General features: G+C 39.7%; 1 protein-coding gene across 5 annotated transcripts in view; it reads left to right on the top strand.

Moving 5' to 3' along the window:
* PKP4 (plakophilin 4) overlaps positions 1-22,556 on the top strand; it is a 97,001-nt gene that overhangs the window by 17,974 nt on the left and 56,471 nt on the right. For all 5 annotated transcript variants that reach the window (XM_033165333.1, XM_033165350.1, XM_033165359.1 and 2 more), the window contains exons 2-3: positions 7,454-7,584; positions 22,198-22,310. In XM_033165333.1, coding sequence (XP_033021224.1) covers positions 7,459-7,584; positions 22,198-22,310 — 239 coding nt within the window. In that variant the 5' untranslated portion in view covers positions 7,454-7,458. The remainder of the gene's footprint in view (positions 1-7,453; positions 7,585-22,197; positions 22,311-22,556) is intronic.

Here is a 22,556-nt window from a genome sequence, read left to right on the forward strand (position 1 = left end):
TCTGGACACACAATGTAATTAATAGCTTTCCCATCAGAAGCTTATAACCATATAGGCTGCAGTCAGTAAATGAATAATAATTTCAAATTCTCAAACAAAACTGTGTTTGACATAACATAAAAACTGGGTCATGGTGGTGTCATATAATCCTATTGAAGCTAGAGGATAGAGCAATTGAATACCAATCCTATAGCATGTGCAGAGAACTTTGGAGAAGGGGGTGATTTGTGCTACCACTGTGCGGGCCTTACACACAGAAAAGGGTGGTGGGGCGACCACTCCTCTTTTTTGCCTTTGCGCTAGAGTTTTTGCAGAGGTGTGCCTGCCAGTGCCTAGCTAAAAAGCCAAGTGGAAAAGGATAGTTTTTACACACACAAAACATACATTCACTTTGTTCTGTACATTTCCTGGAGGAAGTACATTTTCCTCTCCCTGAGCATGCCTTCCCTAAACTTACTTGCAATTCACATAAAGCAAGTGGAATATATGTTCCAGGAAATACAGTTCTTCTTATGAGAACAAGATATCTAATATTTTAAACAATGCTTTAATATTATAAAGGGGTGGGGGAAAGCTGTAGCTTTTAAAAAAGTACATTACAGCTCAGAGGGAAAGACGTGAAAGGAAGGGAGATAGTAACTTCTATAATTTATGAACAGTCTTTTGTGCCTAGCCTACACTGATAAAATTGCTACCACCTACACAAGAAGACAGGAAATCGCTGATCATATGAAAGCAGCTGTATAGTCTAGTCTTATTGTGACTAAGGCAGTAGAAATGCCCAACCTACATTCTCTTATTACATGAAAGTACAGAAATAGTTTCATCATACTATCTTCAAGACTCTCTTCTCTTTCTGATTTCTAATGGGAATATTAACATAGAACTTGCTGTCCAGCTTCCTTTCCTTTTTCTCTTCCCTCCCTGCCTTTTTCAAACCTTAAGTACCCACTGCTGGAAGCTTAGGGCCATAGGAAGGCGTGAATAAATTTTCATGTTATTTCCCCAAATTTCTCAGAGTGTACATCACAGTGAAAACCAAGTTTTTTTAAGATGGAGGTGGTAGCGTAGGAAGTGGCAGAAATGACAGGGTTTGAAAGGGAAGCTGAAAAGTTCAGTAATCAATTGAAGCTGTGTGTATGTGGTGAGACAGCATGTGGATTTTGGATTATCGTGACAGGGATGCTCAGTTAGGTTTCTATAAGAGGTATAGCAATCCAAGAAAGACAGAGGGCCTTCTCGGTAGTGGCGCCCAGCCTGTGGAGTGCCTTCCCATCACATGTCAAGGAGATAAATAACTATACAACTTTTAGAAGACATCTGAAGGCAGCCCTGTATAGGGATGTTTTAAATGTTTGATGTTTTATTATGCTTTTATATTTGTTGGAAGCTGCCCAGAGTGGCTGGGGCAATCCAGTCAGATGGGCAGGGTATTATTATTATTATTATTATTATTATTATTATTATTATTATGAAAGGGGAAATATGCCTTCATAAAAAGAAAAATTGTACCTTATAGCATAGTATTTGATCCTGATATTCTTCATCGTAACATCATTACTTTCACCACTCATGTAAAATGGGTCATCAGCACCTATTCTTTTTTTTCCAATCGTTCATCTAGGACGGGTCAGCAAACTTTTTCAGCAGGGGGTCAGTCCACTGTCCCTCAGACCTTGTGGTGGGCCGGACTATATTTTTTTGGGGGGGTGAACAAATTCCTATGCCCCACAAATAACTCAGAGATGCATTGTAAATCAAAGCACACATTCTACTCATGTAAAAACACTAGGCAGGCCCCACAAATAACCCAGAGCATAGCTGTCAACCTTTCCCTTTTTTGCGGGAAATTCCCTTATTATAGCAGTGGGGAACAGCAGGGAGGGTTGACAGCTATGACGCAGAGATGCATTTAAAATAAAAGGACACATTCTACTCATGTAAAAACACGCTGATTCCCGGACCATCCACGGGCCAGATTGAGAAGGCAATTGGGCCACATCTGGCCCCTCGGCCTTAGTTTGGCTACCCATGATCTAGTACAGTACAGTGGTGTCCAAACTTTTTTCAAAGAGGGCCAGATTTGATGAAGTGAAGTGCCATGAGGGCCGACCAAAGGACCAACCAATGTTGTTGACCTTTTTGTAGGGTTGAAATTGTTGAGCTTTTTTATTATTTTACCCCAGAAAATAAACTGCCACAGGAGCTGGATTTAACCGACCAGCAGGCTGGATTATGCCCCCGAAACGGACTTTGGACATTCCTGATGACTGCAGAAAGATACAAAGCTTGCTAATGCAAGAGCAGTAGTACTTGAGTCACAAGTTTCCATGTGTCTTTTTCCTAGCATGTGGTTCCTGCTACAAGTGTGTGTACCTTAGGAGGAACAGAGATGTTCTTTCTCAGCTAATGTAGTTACTCAGTATGCTAATAATTGCTTAAGGTATGCTCTTTTAAAAGTGTGTTTTAATCCCTTCTTGCATACTTGTTCTCCTACCCTGCAATGTGCTTTCTTGCCACTCGTTTACTCTTCAGACCAAAATCCATATGCCATCAGGTTGTATTATACAGTGGAACAGCAACATTTGCTTGGAGCCACAGATGAATGGATGTTTGTCACTGCATAATTTTATCTGTTACTTAGCTTCTATTTAGAGCATGCAGTAGTAAGCGGTAAATTGCATCCACCTGAGCATGAGTCAAAAATATTCTATGTGCATTCCAGCTGCAAAAGGCTGTTTCTTCAGCTTAGTATTTGGGCAGAGCTTGTTATCTAAAATCACTTCCTTTCAAAAAATAATAATATGTCATTTGTAATATGAATCACGAACATCCTGATCCAGAGCTTTTGCACTTGTGTAATTTATGGTTTGTAGTGATGCACTATCTTTATTTTTTTAAACAACATTGCAATAGATACATTTATTTATTTTTCATAATTTACTGGCACTATAAATCACTTCAGTAATGAATTAGAGAAAGTACAATAATCAGAACAAGCAGGCTATAATTATCACATGTCAACTCAACTACCAATGTTATATGGAACAAATGAAGGTGAAATTTTCTTACTAAAACAAGCCTCAGTAAGCCTTAGGGCATGCAGGGCCTTACATCACCCCTTGCCATAAAGTGCTCTTATTTTTCCTTCTCTTAACTATTCATGCATTGCAGAATGTGAATGTGATAAGCTGAAAGTCACCTTTTCGATTAGTCCATTGGGGCACTTTTAAAAAATTAGTAATGCTACAGGGACGGAAAGACATTTCATGTAGGCTGTACATTTTGGCCTACATCTTAACTAGAAGACATGCTCTCGAGAGCTTGCCAGTAGAGAGAAATTTAATAGTAATAGTAATTCAGACACTTTGTTACATTTTGTACAAGGGAGTATAATTAATGCACTTCATGTATGTTGCTATTTAAAATAAAAATGGTTCTGTTTAAAACAGTGATCTTCTGTGAACAGTTTTAAGCTCTGATAGAATATTATTATTTATTGAATTTATAACAGAATGCACTGTTACAGAAATGTAGAGTTGGAAGGGACCACAAGGGTCATCTAGCCCAACCCCCAGTGATGCAGGAGCCTTGCCCTTCGTGGGACTTGAACCCACAACGCTGAGGTTAACAGTCTCATGCTTTGCTGACTGATGCTTTAAACAAAACACAGCTCACAACATCTAGCACATTTTCCAGCTGCTAGCTTTACGCTGCAGTCTTATGCACACTTATTATGGAGTACGCCTCATTGAACTGCTTCCCAGAACACCTCCACGCAACCGCTTGGCTCACTGGCCATGCTTAAAGTGCTAGTGAGAACACTTTAAAATCGCGGAAGCAGTAAGACAAATTAAGATTTTGAGATAAATATCTGAGAGGGGGGAAATGCGAAAAGCAGTCACATTTATGGCATAAATGAAAGCTCTTTTAACGCCTGCCATCTGATCTGCATGCTAGAAGTAGATCCCTTCCAAATTCAGAGGAAGGTTTGCATGTGAAGTAGGTTCTCTAACAGCAGAAGACAGGACTGAAATGCAGTCCAGATAAATTATTTGCATTTCCTCATTGAGAATATGAGTGGGTGAAACACAAAAATTAAAAACTGGAAAGCACATGCTTCCCTTAGTCAAGCCTGTTGAGCCACAGATTTGTATTCTGCTGCAACATTTAGCACTCATGATGTGGCCTATGAAAGTAGAAATCAATTGCAGGTATTCTGCGTTGGAGGATTAGTCTCCACTACTCCTGTATAAGGCATAATGAGGCCGTTTCCTTTCTGAATATCCTTTTTTTAAAGTGCATAGACAAAGGATAGCATTTCAAATTAAGCAGTAAGCCGAATTAAGACAGTTTTGAAATGGGTATCTGAAAATGCGAGTCCAAAGCAATGCTTTCTAAAGAATCTATAACGACTGGGATGATATCATGGCCATCTTGTTGTGTCTCAGCTTGTTGTAGCCGTCTGGTGAATGATTGTTACCAAGACACTTGTGACGAAGAATAAGGTTATTCATGTCTTGCCTGAAAGTCTTGATCGACATCAAATCAAGTTAGTACTTGCTGTGGTTGGGACAACAATAACACCACCACCTTGTTTGGAAAGAAGGTCTCAGCAAAGGGTCTTCTTTCCAATTCCCCCCCCCCCCAAGGGACATAGCTAGCTTCCTCTCATTAGTACTGTGCCTGAGGAAGTACCAGACTAGAGGAGACTACTAGAAGCAGTAGCTTTCCCAGATACTGCTGTGCAGGCCAAAGAGCTGTTGAGATGCTGCTCGTTATTATTAAGACTGATTAGTGCTCTCAAATAATTAATCCATAGACAAAGGAAGTGGTCTTCTGATTTGGGTTTGGGAGCTTCGCACCACCAGGTGGGTATTGTATAGGTCCATCTGCTTGAAGAGGCAGAAAATGGCATCCTTTCCCCAGATTTGGGCTTCTCGCCTTCCTGTAGAGGGCAGTCCCATTTATTGCCTTGCTTGAAGTTGAACATAATTTTCAACGGCTGCTCTGGCTCAGCAAAATTAAAGTAGGGGGAAAAACAGCACACTGCATTCAAAGTAGTAGAGTAGAGAGCACTTAGTGTTTTTTTGTGGCTAACCACTTAAATAAAATATAGCACTATCTTCTCTCACTGGTTACAGTCTACATAAAAATAATGCGTTAAAACCACTCTGGGATTAGCACATCTGTTGGATCTCAGGATTTTCAGAATGGCTGGGAGGTGTCAGCTCAAGGATGCATAAAGTTATTCCGGTTATGGAAGGGGACACTTTTTCATGGATATGCATGTTTTTGCCTAGTTCTGTGGTTTTAATTTTGGTATTCCAAGTGTGGAATGATGATTTCAAAAGCTTTGAATCAGTTTTCTGCAAAGGGTCTGAACAGCAAAGCGCCAAATCTTCCAACAAGCTTAGCATCAAAAGATGCATAGATGTAGTCCTTAAAATGGCAAATAAAATTTATTGTTGAGAAGTGCAGAATTAGGTAAATTAGCCCTTCCTGCATTTGGTTCTTAAAGTTAGCTGCTGCTATTCAAGGCATTCTTAGAGTACTGTACTTTGGTTCCTGAAAATATTCGTTCAGTGCTTTATACTCGTCAAAAACGCAAACAAAATTTATGGATCATTAAGAACTACATTTAAACTAATAGGTTTATATAGCAGAAATGATTCAAACATACATTGTGTGCCTTATGCTGGTCATGTCACTACTTTGCGCAAGCTGCGAAACCTTAGGGAGAAAGTATGAAGAAAGGTAGCAAATGTTAATGGACTTGTTGAATGCCTTCCATAAAAAGCTATACTAAACAGATGAAGACTGGGAGCTTGGAAAATACATAGCTTGGGGCATATGATAAAAGATGGTATTTAGAAGTAATCCAAATGCTCTTACAGGCTTACAAGTCACCACTTGCCTGGTAGTCTGTGGAAATAAACTCTTATGGGCAGTGAAGGGGTTTGTGGGTTTGTTTGTTTGTTTGTTTGTAAATAGTGTGTTGTGATTTCTTTTTGGACTATAGACATGTAAAAGAGGTGCATATGGTTTAGATGTATGGGTTAGTTGCATTTGTGAACAGCATTTGAAATTAGCCGGGCGCCAGTCACATTTTGCAACCTGGCAACCAGCCTTTTGCGACTGGATGGAGATGTCCAGGTGCCACCCTTGGCACCCAGTATCTCCACTTGCCTTGCTGCAGTCATGCTACCCTGCAGACTGCCTGATTCACCCAGTAGCAAAAAGAGAGAGAGAGTGTGTGTGTGTTGCTGCTGGTCTGGTAGCAGGGCAGCAGCAAAAAGTGCCTTGGCATTTTGTTTTGGCGCCCACAACCTAGGTCCCAGGAGCCACATGGCTGCTAGCATTCCTGCCGCAGTTTCTAACACCACTGTACTTACAAGACTAATGTGTTGCAAAATGTATCTGCTAGTAATCACATGGTGATCAAATGTGCAAAATGTGAAAAGTGGTTCTAATTTGGAAGGAAGGCATACGTTCCCCCATTCTGCTTCCTTTCTTCGCCAAACCTTTATCAGGCATTACAAATATAGACCATCATAAAACATCCATATATAAAATTTTAATATACAGCCATGTAAGAATATGTACCGTAATAACAAGGATTTTCATTGGAATTTCTTCCCGCTAAATAGTGCCATTAACCACTCTTAAGAGATACTATTGATAACAGCTCAGCCACCCTTGCAGATACTTCCGGGTAAATGTCAGACAGATAGAATGGCACAATGAAAGTATCAGTTTCTATTTCTATGTGAGCTTTTTTTAATAAAAAAAATTTGTTCGAAAAGTAAAGCAAGAAGGGATCATCTCCTGTCTACTTTCCTTTTTTGTGTGGTTCATAGAAACATACAATTGTAGAGTTGGAAGGGACCCGAGGGTCTTCTACTCCAGCCCCCTGCTCTACACATGATAATCCCAGAACTATTACCAGCTGCCAGACAACATGTACAAAGACTGCCTGGGTATGTCCATACGAAACAGATACTCCTGGTGTCATTAAAAAATGTCACAAGTAGTTGATATAGATGCAGCGGGTTAGCAGAATGGATTCATAGTCTCAGGTAAGTACTATCAGCCACTCTAAAAGTAGAGGGCTGAGAAAGATCTGACATAGCTGAGATACAGATTTTAACGGGGATATCATTTTAACGATTATCACCATGTTATTGGTTATTTGGCCAATTGAGTTACAGCCAAAATACAGCTGCATTTTCTAAAATGTTTTGTTGTGTACATAACTTTCCTGTTTGTCTTTAAAGAAGAGGCGTACTTAAGGCATTATTTTCAAGACCACATCTTCCCTGTAAGCCGCTCCCCCTAGTTCTTTGTATGCTTGAGGGGAGAAGTATCTCCCATAAATTTTAGGCATATGTAATGCTTTAGTGCAGAAGTTGTGATGATAACCATCCAATGTCAAACTGATTTTTACCCCCAGACAATATGCCAGCTCCTGAGCAGACTTCTTTGGAAGAAGGACTGCAACAGACCACCCAGGAACCTTCTACAAGTCCGGGCATGGAGACAGAGGCTACTGCCACCACTATTCTAGCTTCTGTAAAAGAACAGGTATTGTTGTTGTTGTTGTTGTTGTTGTTGTTTTTAAGAAATCTGTATATATATCTGAGGCTTCGTATATGGGTGGGTTTGAGTTTCCCAAGCCCAGATATTAAATATTAAGCACACTGGGCTGTCTTGCTACCGCTTCAAGATATAATGGCTGCTTTTTTTCTCAGGCAGAGCAACATTTCGCTTTGTCCCATTGCAGGGTGGATTTGGTTTAAATCAAATTGATTTAAATCTTGATTTAAATCACTAGTCAGTAAAACTTGATTTAAATCTTTTTTTTTTTTACAGAAAGACTCATTGTTGCTGGTATAATCTTAATATTTACAACCAGAGGAAGGTTTCATTTTTGGAATAATAAATTTTCAGAGTAGCTTTTACAGTCATATCAAAAATTACTGATTTGGTTATACTATTAGAAATACATAGACAGATAATTATGAAAATATGGTGAGGTTTACTAAGTTAACTGTTTATATTTGGACAACTTTTCTGCTGTACTTTATTGGAAGGAGGAAAATAATCATTTCCTTAATAACAATTTTAAACAATTTGTTTAACTATAACAATAACATTATAGCATATGTATCCATGTTAACTGATGTGGTTAAACGGTTTAAAAAAAACTTAGACTGAGTTTTAGCACACATGAAAAACTTAAAACTAATCCTTATTTCCTGATGAATAGCCTTTGGACTATGTAAATTAAATAGAAAACTATCTTTAGAAAGATTTTTCCTCCGATTTAAATAAAAAATCTGATTTTTTTTTTAAAAAATTGATTTTATTTATTTATTTAAATCATTGATTTTTATCCATCCTGTCCCATTGTAATAAATTCCCCTTGGAAAATATTTTGTACTGTAGTAGTAGCAGCAGCAGACTATGTTGGGCATTGACACAGGAGATTCAGGTTGAGACTCCCAATGAAGCTTTTAAGTTTGCTTGATGACCTTGGGTGAGACTCTCAGGCCCACTGAAGTGTTGTCATGAAAGATAATTGGAAAGTACTTTGCATACTGCAAATTCCCAAACAAATGATTTCATAAGATACTTGAGTGGTACTTGACAATGCCTATTCAGAAAAAGAAAAAGGGGGGGGAGGATAGTGGAGTCCAGGGACAATAAAATCTAATATTGCTGTTGTAATATGAACTATCTCAAGGTTCTGCTCCATTCTTCTGAATGAAACGCCTCTTTCTGAGAATGAACGACTCCACATTGAACCAGCTCAAACATAGTCAGTGTAGTATAGTGGTTATTGTTGGGCTAGGACCTAGGTTAGGCTGAAAGGCCTATCTGACAGGGCTGCTGTGAAGATATGATGAAGCAGGAGACCCATGATATGCTACCTTGAACTACTTGGAGGATATGAACGTGCTATAGGAATAAAATAATAGACATCCCTAAGGACCAAGTCAGGATATGAACCTGCAGACTTATTTGCAGGCATACATCTACATATAAGAGAAAGGAATCAAAGTCTCCTTTCTGCACTGAAAAGTAAACTTTTATACCTTTTAGGTATATCTGCAAAGCCTTGATGAGTACAATTTGGTTATGGGAGCCCCATTTCCTTAACGGATATTAAAGCTTTTTGAGCCAGAAGTCATCGTTCAAGTGATGTGATTTGCTATCGGAACAAGAGTATTGTTGCCATCTACTTTCTCAGTCTTTGGCACAGAACAGGCGTGAAGCACCTTCGGCCCAGGGACTGGATGTGGCACTCCAGGCCTTTGTATCAGGTCCTCAGGACTCTGTCCAGGCTGTGCCCCTCCCCAAGCCACACCCCTTTCCAGTCCTGCTCCAACTCCCTCTGAGAATGCTTTTGTGTGCCTGGACTGTTTACTTGAATTGTGATCATGCCTCTTGCTTGCATGGCTGGAGTGATGAATGGGGTGCTTCTCTATGTAGAAAACGCTGATTTCTGCATGACTGGACTGTAGTCTACTGAGCAGTTGTATTACATTCCTCTGGCCCTGCCTACAATGCCGTATGCTCCCCCCCCAAAGGTTGCTGAGCCGGGAATGTGGCCCTTTGGCTGAAGAAGGTTCCCCACCCTATGATAGAGCTGTGTGTGTTTTCATGTGCCCCCTCCCCAAAATGAAATATCGTTCAGCATTGCTGCAGTTAATATACCAGACATTATCTAGTTATTAATGTACCAAAGCTGCAGTGAGTTTTAACAATGTCATGTAGAACTTGGTTTCATGTTCCTTACAGACTTCCACTGCCTACAGCTAAGAGTCACACCGTTCACAAAAGGAGTGAGTTTGCATTAGAGTTTCAGTGCAAAGCATGTTGAAATTCCCATGAGGTGCTAGAAACCACAAGGAGAGATTTGAAATACTGTATAAAATCAAAAAGAATGTTTAGAATAGTTTGGCAGAATTGATTTGGAGAAGTCAGAAGGATTCCATGCCTACTTTGTGTCCTGCTTTTACAATGGAGGAAAGCTGCCAGGGCTTTTGGAAATATTGACGAGGATGATAGAGCATGTCAGGATGACACTAGAGCATGCCAGTAAATCTAAGCACAATGTGAGGTGGTGTCAGCAGGACTTGACAATCATACAAGGATCCTGAAGTTTAGAATATCTTCCTATTACACATGAAAACTTGAGTGAAAAAGCCTTATTTCCTTATCATTCTGAAACAAACCTGCTAGTCAGACTTCCCTGTCTAAGAAGGTAGTGGCACACATAATAGAACCTCCTAGGTGCTTACAGATTAGTTCACAATTGATTTTCAGTCATCAGTAGTTATGTATAAGGGGTAATCATGACAGAGCAATATGGTTTTCTTTCCTGCTAATGCATTCTGGAAGGGAGGAATGCAGTTAATGTATTTATTATCTGCAAGGCTTTTGACCTAGTTGAATGTGACATGGTCATAAGAACGTTTGAGGAATGTGCACTAGGAAAAAACTTCCATATGATACACATGCATTTGATTGTAAAAAGGCATTATGGAAGATTATTATATTTATTAGTTACTAAAGAGCTTTGATGTGGCTTAAATATATGGCCCTCAAGATTCCTAATCGGTAATAAAACTTTACAACATCTGGTGGTGTTAAGGGTGAACAGTTCAGTAATCATCTTAGTATCTTGAATGGTCTACATGCTACACCAACTATTCTTATTTGTGTTATAATGGCATGGCTGAACATGCCTTTTATGACACTGCTTAATGCAGGAATGGTGATGATCAGCACTACCTTTTCTTACTTGTATCCCACAATAATGTATTAGAATCACTTCGTGTCTTCCCCTTCCCTTGGTACAATTTCTTTGTATGTCTAGTTATGGCAAGTCCGGTTTTCCCAGGTTTCACTAAATCCTTGCTTCATAATACTTATTATTTGTATAGAACATAGATGGGAAACTATTTTGCCCTGAAGGACCAAATGGATTGGTGGGTGAATGGTCAGGGCCACATGCTAGAAGCATGACTGGAGGCAGTAGAGCATAGCTTCAGCCTCTTCTCCTCAATTGTTGGATCAGATGAAAGATCTGGGAACAGGGTGGTTGCCTTCCATGTGCATCAGGATGTATGTTGTGTTGCGTTACCTTGGTGAGAAAAAACAACCAATAAATTAAATAAATAATAATAATGATGATAATAATAATAATCAGGCCTAGGACAACAGCAGGTCCCCCTCACCATCCTGACCTGATGGTTCCTAGGTGCTGGCAGTGATGGTTCTCCCTAAGTGCCTCTGACCTTGGCCTCCTCCCACTGTCTGGCATCACAGCAGCTCCCCGGCATGACTCACTATTCAGGTAATGCTCTCTTCAATTCCCTCCATCGTCATTGCCACTACCAGTCTTCAATGTGCAGCCTCCCCCTCCTGTGCAATTCGGGCATCTTGTGAGCATGCGCCCTAGAAAATTGTGGCAGCCCCAGCTGCATGCTACCTCTCTACTTACAGAGCCCTTAGTTGCTGGCCAGAGACTCACCACCTGGTTCTTGGCTTCATTGGTTCCAGGTGCCAACCTGACTTTTAATTGGCTTCAGGTGGTGGTGAGTCATATGCTTTCAATCCTGAGGACCCCCAGTAGCCACTGGTGCCCTCCTCGTCCTGCCAGACATAGTGCCCCCTGCCACACCACAACATTCAGTCCCTTATGAAATGGGAGCATACTTTTATACCAGCCAGCAAGCATGTAACACTTGTAACAGTGCTTTTCCCTCACATGCCCCCTAAGGCCAGCCCTAACTAGAAGACACGAGGTCTTCACCTCCCTGTACTAGGGAAGTGTAACAGATGGAAATTTAGCAGTGGGTTGACACAGGTGTGGTTGGTAAAGAAAGCAGTCTTTCAATGATGGAAAAAATAATCAGCTAGGAATATCTGGGGCCTGCTGACCTGTGTTATATCAATTGCCTCTTGGAACAGATTTCACAGTAAAAGCAAGCACCACCACTGCCTGTTGCTGATATCAGAGCACCATCAGTACCACTCATTAGTAAGGAACTTGAATGTGCAGACTAGATTGGTATTTTATTCCTAAATGTCACATCCTTGCTGGATATTTTTCCTTGACAAGCAAACTATTGATTTTTGACACTCAAATGTACCCCCACTTTGGCTATGATCCTAGCTTCACTTATCTGGGAGCAAGTCCCATTGAATCCAATAGGACTGACTTCAGAGTAGACATAGGATCGTGCTGTTGGTCATGTTCAGCCTGATCCTCTTAATGTTTACTTGGAAGTAAATCACTCCATTCACTCAGTAGGGCTCTTCCCACGTAGGTGTGCATAATCTGCATGCCAATTCAGAAACAAGTCCCATTGAATTCAATATAACTCATTCCCAGGATTGGATTGCAGCCTAAGATCTAAAACAATTGCTTCTTATTAACCTGTTGAGAGGAGCCTATTGGGTTCACCAGGAGCAGTGTAATTGCTTTGAAAAGAGTTTAGATAATTGAAAGCACTGGTAGATACTGGCTATTATCGAATACTTCGGGTTTTTTAAGATTTGTGTTAAAACCTGTCCTTGGTATAAAGCAGGCTTCCTCAACCTCGGCCCGCCATATGTTTTGAGACTGCAATTTCCATCATCCCTGACCACTGGTCCTGCTAGCTAGGGATCATGGGAGTTGTAGGCCAAAAACATCTGGAGGGCCGAGGTTGAGGAAGCCTGGTATAAAGACTATCATCTTGAATAAATGTATTTTAACTGAGTCACTTGGAAGTGGAACTGTTCTCCATTTATAATGCAAGTTTCAAAATAGTAGCCAGTAGTCCCAGATTGTGCACATGAGTAAGTTAAAAAGATAAATGGGGATCCTTGTCTCTTCCTTGGAAGGGAAAGAATCAAGGGCATTAAGAAATTGCATGCAGTTTTTGAATATTCAGTCTTCTATTGATATTGCTATGCCAGTGTTGGTAATTAAACACTCTTCCTGTATGGCAGAGAGCCCAGAGCTGAATGTTTTCCAATATAATTATGTACTTTTTATTCAGCTCAAACTGAGGCTTCAGTGTTGTTTGTGCTTGCCTCTTGAACTTCCCTTTATTGCAGTTAATGATTCTTACTTGCAGTGGACTTCTATTTGCAAAATAATTAAGGCTGCCACACCTTAACTATTTAAACCAACTTTAAAGGTGTTCATGTCAAAAAATAATAATTCTAAGCACAGTTGTTGGTTTTTTGTTTTTTAAATGAGCATGGTGGAGCAGGGAGAATGGAGACTCAAATTGAACCTGAGAATAAAATTCTAAAATAAGACTTGGAATTGCTTTAGGGTAGATATATGAAATCCACCTTTCTCTTGCCACACAATAAGTCTAGCTCTTGTCTTAATCAAAGTGAGCTTATAGGAGAGGAGCTTAAAGCAATATATTGTTTGGTTTGGTTTGGTTTGGTTTGGTTTGTTTACCTTGAATGTAATAAGGCTGTCAACCGGCATGCAACAGGATAACTACAAAATAATTCCAGAATAAAAGCCAAGTTTAGCCAATGAAAGAAGAAACAAAAGTCCTGTGGCATCATGAAGACTGAGAATGTCATTATGGAATGAATTTTCATGAAGCAGTTGTCTTACTTTATAAGATGCATGAAGACAATGGCAAAGAATATTTATACAACACACCCATACCACTACTCGTTCCCAATGGACATGGATGGCGGTTTAACTATTTTGGCTTTGTATTTAAATTAGTATATTTTTGTATGAAAAACTTGCACCTCCTATGAGCAGGAAAGTTGATATAGCAGCAATAATGACTTTCAGGATTATAATTTTGTTTTTGAAATAGACAGCTAGGAATTGCTGCTGGGAATGAAATTATAGATCTGTGGGATGACTGCTTCTATGCATATGTAAATACTGCGGTATCAGCAAATGAGCTGTTGAATTGGCAAGCTGAAATGAACGGTGCCTGTTGGGGCATTGTGTTCCTGTTTATCATAAAGGAAAAGCTTTGCTCTGACTATAGCAGCTTATTCTGAATGCAAAAACAAAAAAAACCAATACATCTTTTTTCAAGGTTTCTTTTGGCACTGAAGAAAAATTCCAGCCTCCTCTGATTCATTCTCATTCTCTCTGTGTGGGGGCGGGGGGGGCGTATGTAGAAAGGTATTAGGAGTGTACTAAGTTGCTAGCTCTGTAACTTCATGAACAAAGACTATCAATTTTTTTTCCTGATGACTTTGATGCATCTTTACTAGACTACTGTTGATGGGAAAAGGCCGGTTGCTTATTAAATACCTCCTGTTGGTATTATAGGACAGATTCGTACTCAGGACTGGAGGAGAGAGCCTGCAGCAGGTTCCATGCTGTGATCTCAAAAGAATGGTACCAGACCATTATCATTTCCCATTATGTACCCTACACAACTACCTCTTCGTAAAAAATAATTGTAAATCAAACTTAACTTCATGCACCAATATCAGTGTATTAATATTAACACACTACTAATAATGTATTGCTTGGCTTTTGGTTATGCTTGCTATAATTAATGAAAAATAGCTCATTATTGATTGGAGTGCTTGGTATAAAGTTCTATAGAATTTTGAATAATTAAAAAAGAAAACCCTTTGCATTATGGCCACCATAATGTGTAAACTGGTCCATGTTTGGTGGGTGTCAACAGCTGGGTCACAGGTTGCTTTGCTTATTTTGCTTAGCTCCGTTGAAAGCACTCTTCTGACTAGGGAGCACTGATATAGAATTCCATGGTATTGGCTGTTTCCCAAGCAAGAGATCCTTTTTGTTTTGGTGCCTCGAGACAAAAATTTCATAATGTTGTGACGGTGTATATTGGCGTTGTATATTAACAAATACAGCCAGGAGAAAAGTAGTATATCAAACACTCAGTTATTTAAATATTGATCCAGGTAACAGCTCTGAACAAAATGGCACTTGTAGAGCCATTCCACAGACTGTCTCAGTAGGAGAGATGAGAAGCAGGGCTCATTCCACCAGCTTTGCCGAAAGACCAGCTCCATGAGGCACCTCCTTTCCCTTAACCGTCACCATTAAGAAAAAGAGGTAGGAATAGGTTGATATATATGTAAACTATCCCTGGATAAAGTGACTTTTCTACTTTAAGTTCTCAACATTGATGTTTAACTGATAATCAATCGCAGTCAGTCCATCATTTGAAAAATAGGAATTCAGGGCCATCTTGCCCCAAAATGGCAACTAAACATTCTGTTTTGGCAACTGCAACCTTGGTTTAAGGAACCATTTGGTGCCTAGCTTATTTATTACATTTTCTAACACTGAAACAGGGCTTCGTCGTTAAGCTGTCTCCAGACTAATCACGATAGCAGCATGGCAGAAAAAAAAGACTGGGGAGGAGGAAAATGGCTGCAAGCTCATCTCCTAGGGCCTGCGTATTAGCACTAGGCCAAAGTTTGGCTTAGTATGATGTGCACCATAGTTTTATAAAGCTATTTCAACAAACAATAGTTATGATGAACCATGGTTTGTCTTCGTTAGGGTGTCAAAACAAGTAGTGGTTAATTTGAACAGAAGAACAATTGGCAAACTCTGGTAATCCTACCAAATCTAATCCCATGGAATGTGCCCTCAATGTTTTTAATTTATATAAGGAATCGGTCAAATAGACTTCGTTAGAGATCTCCCCCACCCCACCCCAATAATAAAACTGATAACTGTCCTTGGGAAATTAAATATTCAGAAAATACTGTACTTTTATGTGTATAAGACTAGGTGTTTTTACTCTAAAATAATGTTAAAAAATGGGGATTCTCTTATACACGGAGGTCATCTTCCCCCATTTTCATAAATTTGAGTCCCCAAAAATAGGGGTCATGTTATACACGGGGGGGGGGTGTTATACATGGAAAAATACGGTATGTTAATAAAAGGATCTGGCAAACCTGCTTAGAGGATCTGGCAAGCCTGCAGAAAGTTGCCCCTGCCCTTTTTCAGTCTCAGTTAAAACTATTATTCAAGTTTCCTTCTGTTGGTAAGAGAGACAAATACTCAGTCTATTGATATTTGGAATCATATGAATTAGATTAGCCCCCTTCAAAATTGTAACAAAGATCAGATTGTAGGTGTAATTGTATATGTCAGAAGAACAATGGAAGGGTATTTTTTAAGACATTGCAGGCTTCCTAGATCAATCTGAGTACTTGGTTATTTCCTCTTGGAGTATAGCAGGATGAGCAAAAAAGAGGCTATCGATCCTGAATTTATTTCCTATGTGAAACCATTTGACTTATTTTGCTTACCAGAAACTTGGCTTATAAATATTTATACTGCCTATCTGTGAGGTTTTAGGATACTGCCTCTCTCAGCTTTTAAAGTATGCAAGTGTAGTTGTGGGAGAGGCTGTTCTCATTTCTTCAGCTATTCAGATATACTGTACACAAAATACTTTAAAATTAACAAATAATGGGCATAAATAAACTGTTCGGGGAAAATACTTCAATAATTTATTGATTTCCCTTAAATCAATAAATCACCAAGTTAAGAAGCTTTTGAGCATACAAAGACCAGATATTTTGTTTGGGGATTTTAATGTGTAGGGATAATGAATGAATGAGTAACCACAATCCTTTTATTACAAATGATGTATATTTCTTAGGGTAGTTTTGTGAATAAATAACTGGTGAATTCTGCATTCCATTACATATAACAGGGGTGGGGAACCTCAACCCTGGGGTCTGAATGTGACCCTCTAGTCCCCTCTGTCTGGCCCTTGTGACTCTCTACAGGACACAACTCTTGCTGATTCTGCTCTGTGCTCTCCATGAGTAGAATGTGCCCTTCGACCATGATGATACCTCTTATTTGCCTGGAAGGAGACACAGGTGTGAATAGAAACATAGGCATCTGTTACATCGCTTAGATGGATAAAACAAAAGCCAATTTTGTATATTTCTCCAACAATGGGAGCGGAGTTGACTACATTCTTGTTTTGTTCAACATTGTTTCTGAGGTAAAAAAATTAAGGGTCAAGTTCCTAGTGATCGTCTTTCACAGAGGTGCTGATGTGGGCTTCAGATTGACGTCACTCGTGCCATCATGTGTGCGCAATGTGATATTATGTAACGCGTGCGCCACTTGCCTGCCACCACCCACTGCTTTGCCTCTACTGGCTCTCTGGCACTGCCACAGAGACTGGGCCGAGGCCTCCGACACAGGGCCTCTGTTGGAGCCCGCTGTGGCCATGGATGTTTCCTGTGGAGCTGGCTCTTATGTTGCACCATGAGACGTCACACATGTCACACGTTAGGTTGCCTGGCTGGGCACCCACAATGGAAATTTTGTGGGTGCTGAGAGTCACCCAGCCCCCCCCCCCGCCCATTATCTTGCACTAGGATGCACAAGGAGCAGCAACGGGTGAGCTCCCATTGCTATGTCCCAGCTCCTGCCAACCTAGCTGTTCGAAAGCACGCCGGTGCGAGTAGATAGGCCTATATAAGTACTGCTGCGGCAGGAAGGTAAATGGTGTTTCTGTGCACTCTGGCTTTTGTCACAGTGTCCTCCTGCTCCTGCTTTTAGTCATGCTGGCCACATGACCCCGAAAGCTGTCTGTGGACAAACTCCAACTCCCTAATCCTGAAAAGCGAGATGAGCGCCGCACCCCATAGTCAAATTCTACTGGACTTAACCATCCAGGGGTCCTTCACCTTTTACCTTTTTATTGAGGAAAGCTATACTGCATGGATATTGACTGTGCAAGGTGATGGGTTTAAGAGATGACTTTATAAATAATGGCTCATTTAACCTGGCATGTTAAAAACCATACCTAAAACAACATGTGATTTAGTGTGAATGAGCAGCAAGCTGGTGCACACTGCTCAAAAGTTTGCATTTCACTCCTTCCCTGTTCCTGCCACATCTGGGAGTAACCAGACTAGGGAGATTCTGGTTTGTCATTATGTACAAACCTGGACTTATGATGACTTGTTTCTTTCCAAACAAAATGTTTTTGGTTTCTGCTTGTGGTTTGTATGGAGAAAAACAAACCATGAGCCCAGGTTTGCATGCAATAACATCCTGCATGACGTAAGAGAAGTGAGACATGGGATTTTGAGCAGTGTGCACCAACACACAAAGTTGGGCTGTGGGGGGATTTTTGTGTGTACAAAAGGCTCGTGTATATCCAGACTTAATAAACTGAGATCATCTGAACAACAGCCATACTGGTTACTTGCAGAAAAAGGTGCATCACACTCTCGAATGATATGAGCTTGACCTGTGAATATTTATACCAACATACTGTAGCAAGCAACATTTGCCTGGGTATAATTATTGTAAGTGTACATTAGTGAAAAGGCTTTTAAAACCCATTTAACTCTAATTTGCTTGTTATTCTAATTATTCCTAGGGTTCTGATTAGTTAGGGATGTTTTAGTGTGGGATGTCTTTACTGCTGCTTTCAAATTCATGAGATTTGAGTTATGTTCTTATCCTGTTGTCTTATAGATAAGTTGCTTTGATCACTTTCTCTTCCAGTAATATGGAACTTTCCTTTGTAGACTAGCCACATTATTGAACAGAGATCTTGAATTCAAGTTGCATCTCTTCACAGAAGTTTTAAAAACATTTTACTAGTGCTGGAATTGCTACTGATTACTTATATGCAACCCAGTGACAACTTTTTTTTAAGGATGAGGAATTGAGGCAGAAGCTGATAGAAGCACCTTTGATTTGCACAGGCTAATAGAGGCCAATCTGTTCTCTCCGTGTTGTGCACATTTTTACAATCAAATTTTCTGCCATAGTGATAGATGCGAGCTTGTGCATGCCTGTCTGGTGTACAGTGTGCCATAGACACATTAGAATATCAGTGGTGCAGCAGTGAGGAAAGCATTGCCATGAACACTGAAACAAATATTGGCTTTCAGGCTTCATGAAGTGATAAACACTGCTGTCCTTCCGGCTGGTGCAAATATTAGTTCTGTAAGTAAAGGTAAATTAAGTGTGCTGTAGATTTAGCAATCTTGTTTTGAATTCACAGCTATTGGAAAACCAAGCTAAGCAATATATAGGGAAAATGAAACATTGGCTTCCTACCTTTTAAATGTAGGTGCTTGAAAGTTGTGCAGATTCCCCTTAAGTATGTATTTTTTATTTTTCAATTTAACAATAATAATATTTACCTTTACCTTTAAACTTCCTTTATATTTGTATCCTTCATTTTGACTTTCCTCCACTCCTTTTCTGGTTACATAGAGAAATCGTTTAATTAAACTGCACCTCCCCCCTTGACATCTTATTATTATTATTCTGTCTACTTACCCCCAAAATCACCTTTTAACTGTTTGGTTTTATATTAATCCTGCTAATGCATTTAATTGTTTACCATAGGTCTTTAAATAAATGAAACATTCTTCAATTCCTGGAAAAATCTGGACATATGGCGACCTATATCAGAAGTGGTGATTTTGGTGATTTCGGGGGCAGGGAGCTCTAAAACTTATTTTTGTGATTTCGCAAAATAAAACTCTCAGCAAGTTTGGCCAAAAAAGCTCAACAGCTTGAATACATGGCTACTGTATTTTAGAGACCAGGGGCTTATGCACAGTCTTCAAGTAATCATCGTTTTAATGGTTGACATTCTAACATCCATTAAATTTATTTTATGGATGGCTGTTACATGATGTATAATGGATGTTTGTTTGTTCTGAAGTCTGACCTTGTCTATAAATGGCAGTAAAAAGATTTAAACCCTTCAACACAAATGATATACTCAACACCATTTTATTGTGTGTGTGTACAAAGCTTATTAGAGGATTAATTGGAGCCATTAACATTCATTTTCCTTCTGATGGAAGTTTGCAGCAAGATAACTTTACTGTCATATGTTAACAACACTGAACTTATGTGAATCTGTCCATTTTCTAAAAAGATAGGAGATGGAGATATTTCATCTGGGCTCCTTTTAGATGCCTGGTAGAAAAGTTTGGAAACCAAAATATTCCTGGAACCCAACACAAGATTTCTAGGTGTTTGGGCAATTAGATGTCTTGGATTTTTCTAGCCTTGGGGGCTATTTCTTGTGGAAGAGGGGGGGGGGAGTATTTTACCATTGGATCAAAGAATATTTGGCTGTTCTGTTTGTGTCAAGTAAATAACATATATAGCTGCATGAACTCTTTTGGTTCAACACACTTTGCTCTAACACAAGGCCAAACAGATCTCATTCTTATAATAATCACCAGCCCTTTATGTTGCCCAGGTCTGTGAAGGCTGTTGGGAATTAACCAGCTGTGAAGAGTAAAATTGACTGTCATATTGACTTTTCTAAACTTGGGTGGCTTTTACAGCCTCCTTCTTACATCTCTCCTCAACTTTTGAAATAAAATGATGTGGTTTAAGCTTAATAAACAACCGAGGAGCAAGCAAACTAATAAGCAGATTTATCCTAGAAATCAGAAACGTGACTGGACTAAAAAGGCAGACGAAAGGACATTCTAACCAATACTGACTTGGCACAGATATTGAATTGCCAGATGGACTTGGCTTCCAAATGTTGATTCTCAGCTGGCACAGACTGTTGGCAACATGCATCCAAGTTGGCCAGTCCAAACAAGACAGATACCTCTGTTAGAAAAACTTAGGTGTAGGCTTCTTTAATACATGATAATCGATCGCAGAAGGCAAGCTGGGGCAACGGCACTCACGTGACCTCCACTCAGTTGCGTCACTGCTGCTTACCACTGCAAGTACATTGTGATGACCTCCCCTTCTACCTCCCGGCAAGCAGCAACAGTGAAAGGATTGGAGGTTAGCTGAGCACTTCTGTCACACCTTGGGTACGCCCATGCATACAACTCCCTTGATCCCTGACCTTTGGCCAAGCTGGCTAGGGCTGATGGGAACTGGAGCCCAACAATATCTAGATGACTGCAGGTTAGCATTCCTGCTCCAGAATTTGTTCGAAGTTGTAATTAAAAGGTGATTTGTAAAAAGGGTTCAGTACTGAATGTGATCCAGGGAAGGAAGCTCCATTAGCAGTGTTGGCCAGTGGAACATCTGATGGAATTCAAAGCGAAACACATGGCGGCAGGACAGGGGCTATAGAAAAATTGACTCAGAACCTGGTTGGCCATGTGCAAGTTCTCTAATACCGGTAATTAAATAACTACTGCGCAAATTTTTGGGAATCTTCTGCTTTTGATTATGGCCTTTGTTTCCACACTACTCCTATAAGTTTAAAGAGCGAACTCCCAAAACAACAATACACTTACAAATGGAGTTCAGTATTTTATGCAGTTTTTTTTTTAAAAAAATGCAATATATTTTTCTAATATTACCTCAAAATAGATTTGTAGTAGCAGGAACTGGTGGTGTAATTTTGTGGGAGAAAAATGTATAGTCACACAATTTTCAGTTGCATTGAGGTATGTTCTTGATAACTTCTGGGGTAAAGAAATCCCCCAAACATCCTAATTCATTTATTGAGCTCCACAAGAGGGGGGGAGGGAGAAAAAGAGAGGTGGTTGAGTGGCACATGGTAACTGTATTTGCAAACATTGATTCCTGAGATGGATGGATGATGGAAGTATCCTCATCTTGGGAAATAGGAATGAGCGGCTGATGTACATATAAGGAGAATGCTTTTTCCAAAACCTCTACTGTTGACACCATTAAGCAGCCTATGACTTGGCCTGCACAGAGGTGAACAAGTGAAGGCCATTCAGCCCTTGCTTATCATTTCACCAAAGTATGACCCTTATTTAAGGAACTAGTTTCCAACTTCGCCTTTTGCACAGAGGCTGCCATATTTCTTTACTTATAAAACACCTCCCTCCAATGATGATGGTAGTGAAACATAAACTGCTTTCAAGCCATAAAAACTTGGTATGTGTACCTTGGCACATTCAGCTGTATGCTAAGAGTGACATTAATCCTACTAGGCCATATTTTTCGGTAACTAAGCACCCTCAAGCTAACTTTTGAGGAGCCTTAAAGTGGTGATAAGCAAGTCCTTGCTCATGGATATGTACTGATTTTTCAAATAGGAAAAGGGGTTTTGTTTCTTAATTTTAGTTCACTTTAATTCCTTTATTTGCTTTGAGATGTGTGGACCAATATATTTCTTTTATACTACCCGCAGCACTTTTAAATATATATATATATTATTTTAAAATTCTTTTTTTTTTTAATTACAGGAGCTCCAGTTTCAAAGGCTCACCAGAGAGCTTGAGGTGGAAAGGCAGATTGTTGCCAGTCAGTTAGAAAGATGCAGGCTTGGAGCAGAATCACCGAGCATTGCAAGCACAAGGTACACATCCCGGAGTCTTTTATTTCCAAACTCCCATTTATGTACTTGTAGCAAACATTTATTTCATCACACTTTTGTGTAATCTCAGATTCTCTTTTAGTGCGTGAGCATCGTATTTGTCACCGATTGAAGTTGCAGTTATTTTTGCAAATGACTACTTGAGATTCATGGATTTTTTCAGTGGGTTTTTTTCCTTAAAAAAATGTCTAGGGGTGCTCTATATTCATATTGAAATACTGCCCCTCA

This window comes from Lacerta agilis, chromosome 1 (assembly GCF_009819535.1).
Source record: "Lacerta agilis isolate rLacAgi1 chromosome 1, rLacAgi1.pri, whole genome shotgun sequence".
NCBI lineage: Eukaryota > Metazoa > Chordata > Lepidosauria > Squamata > Lacertidae > Lacerta > Lacerta agilis.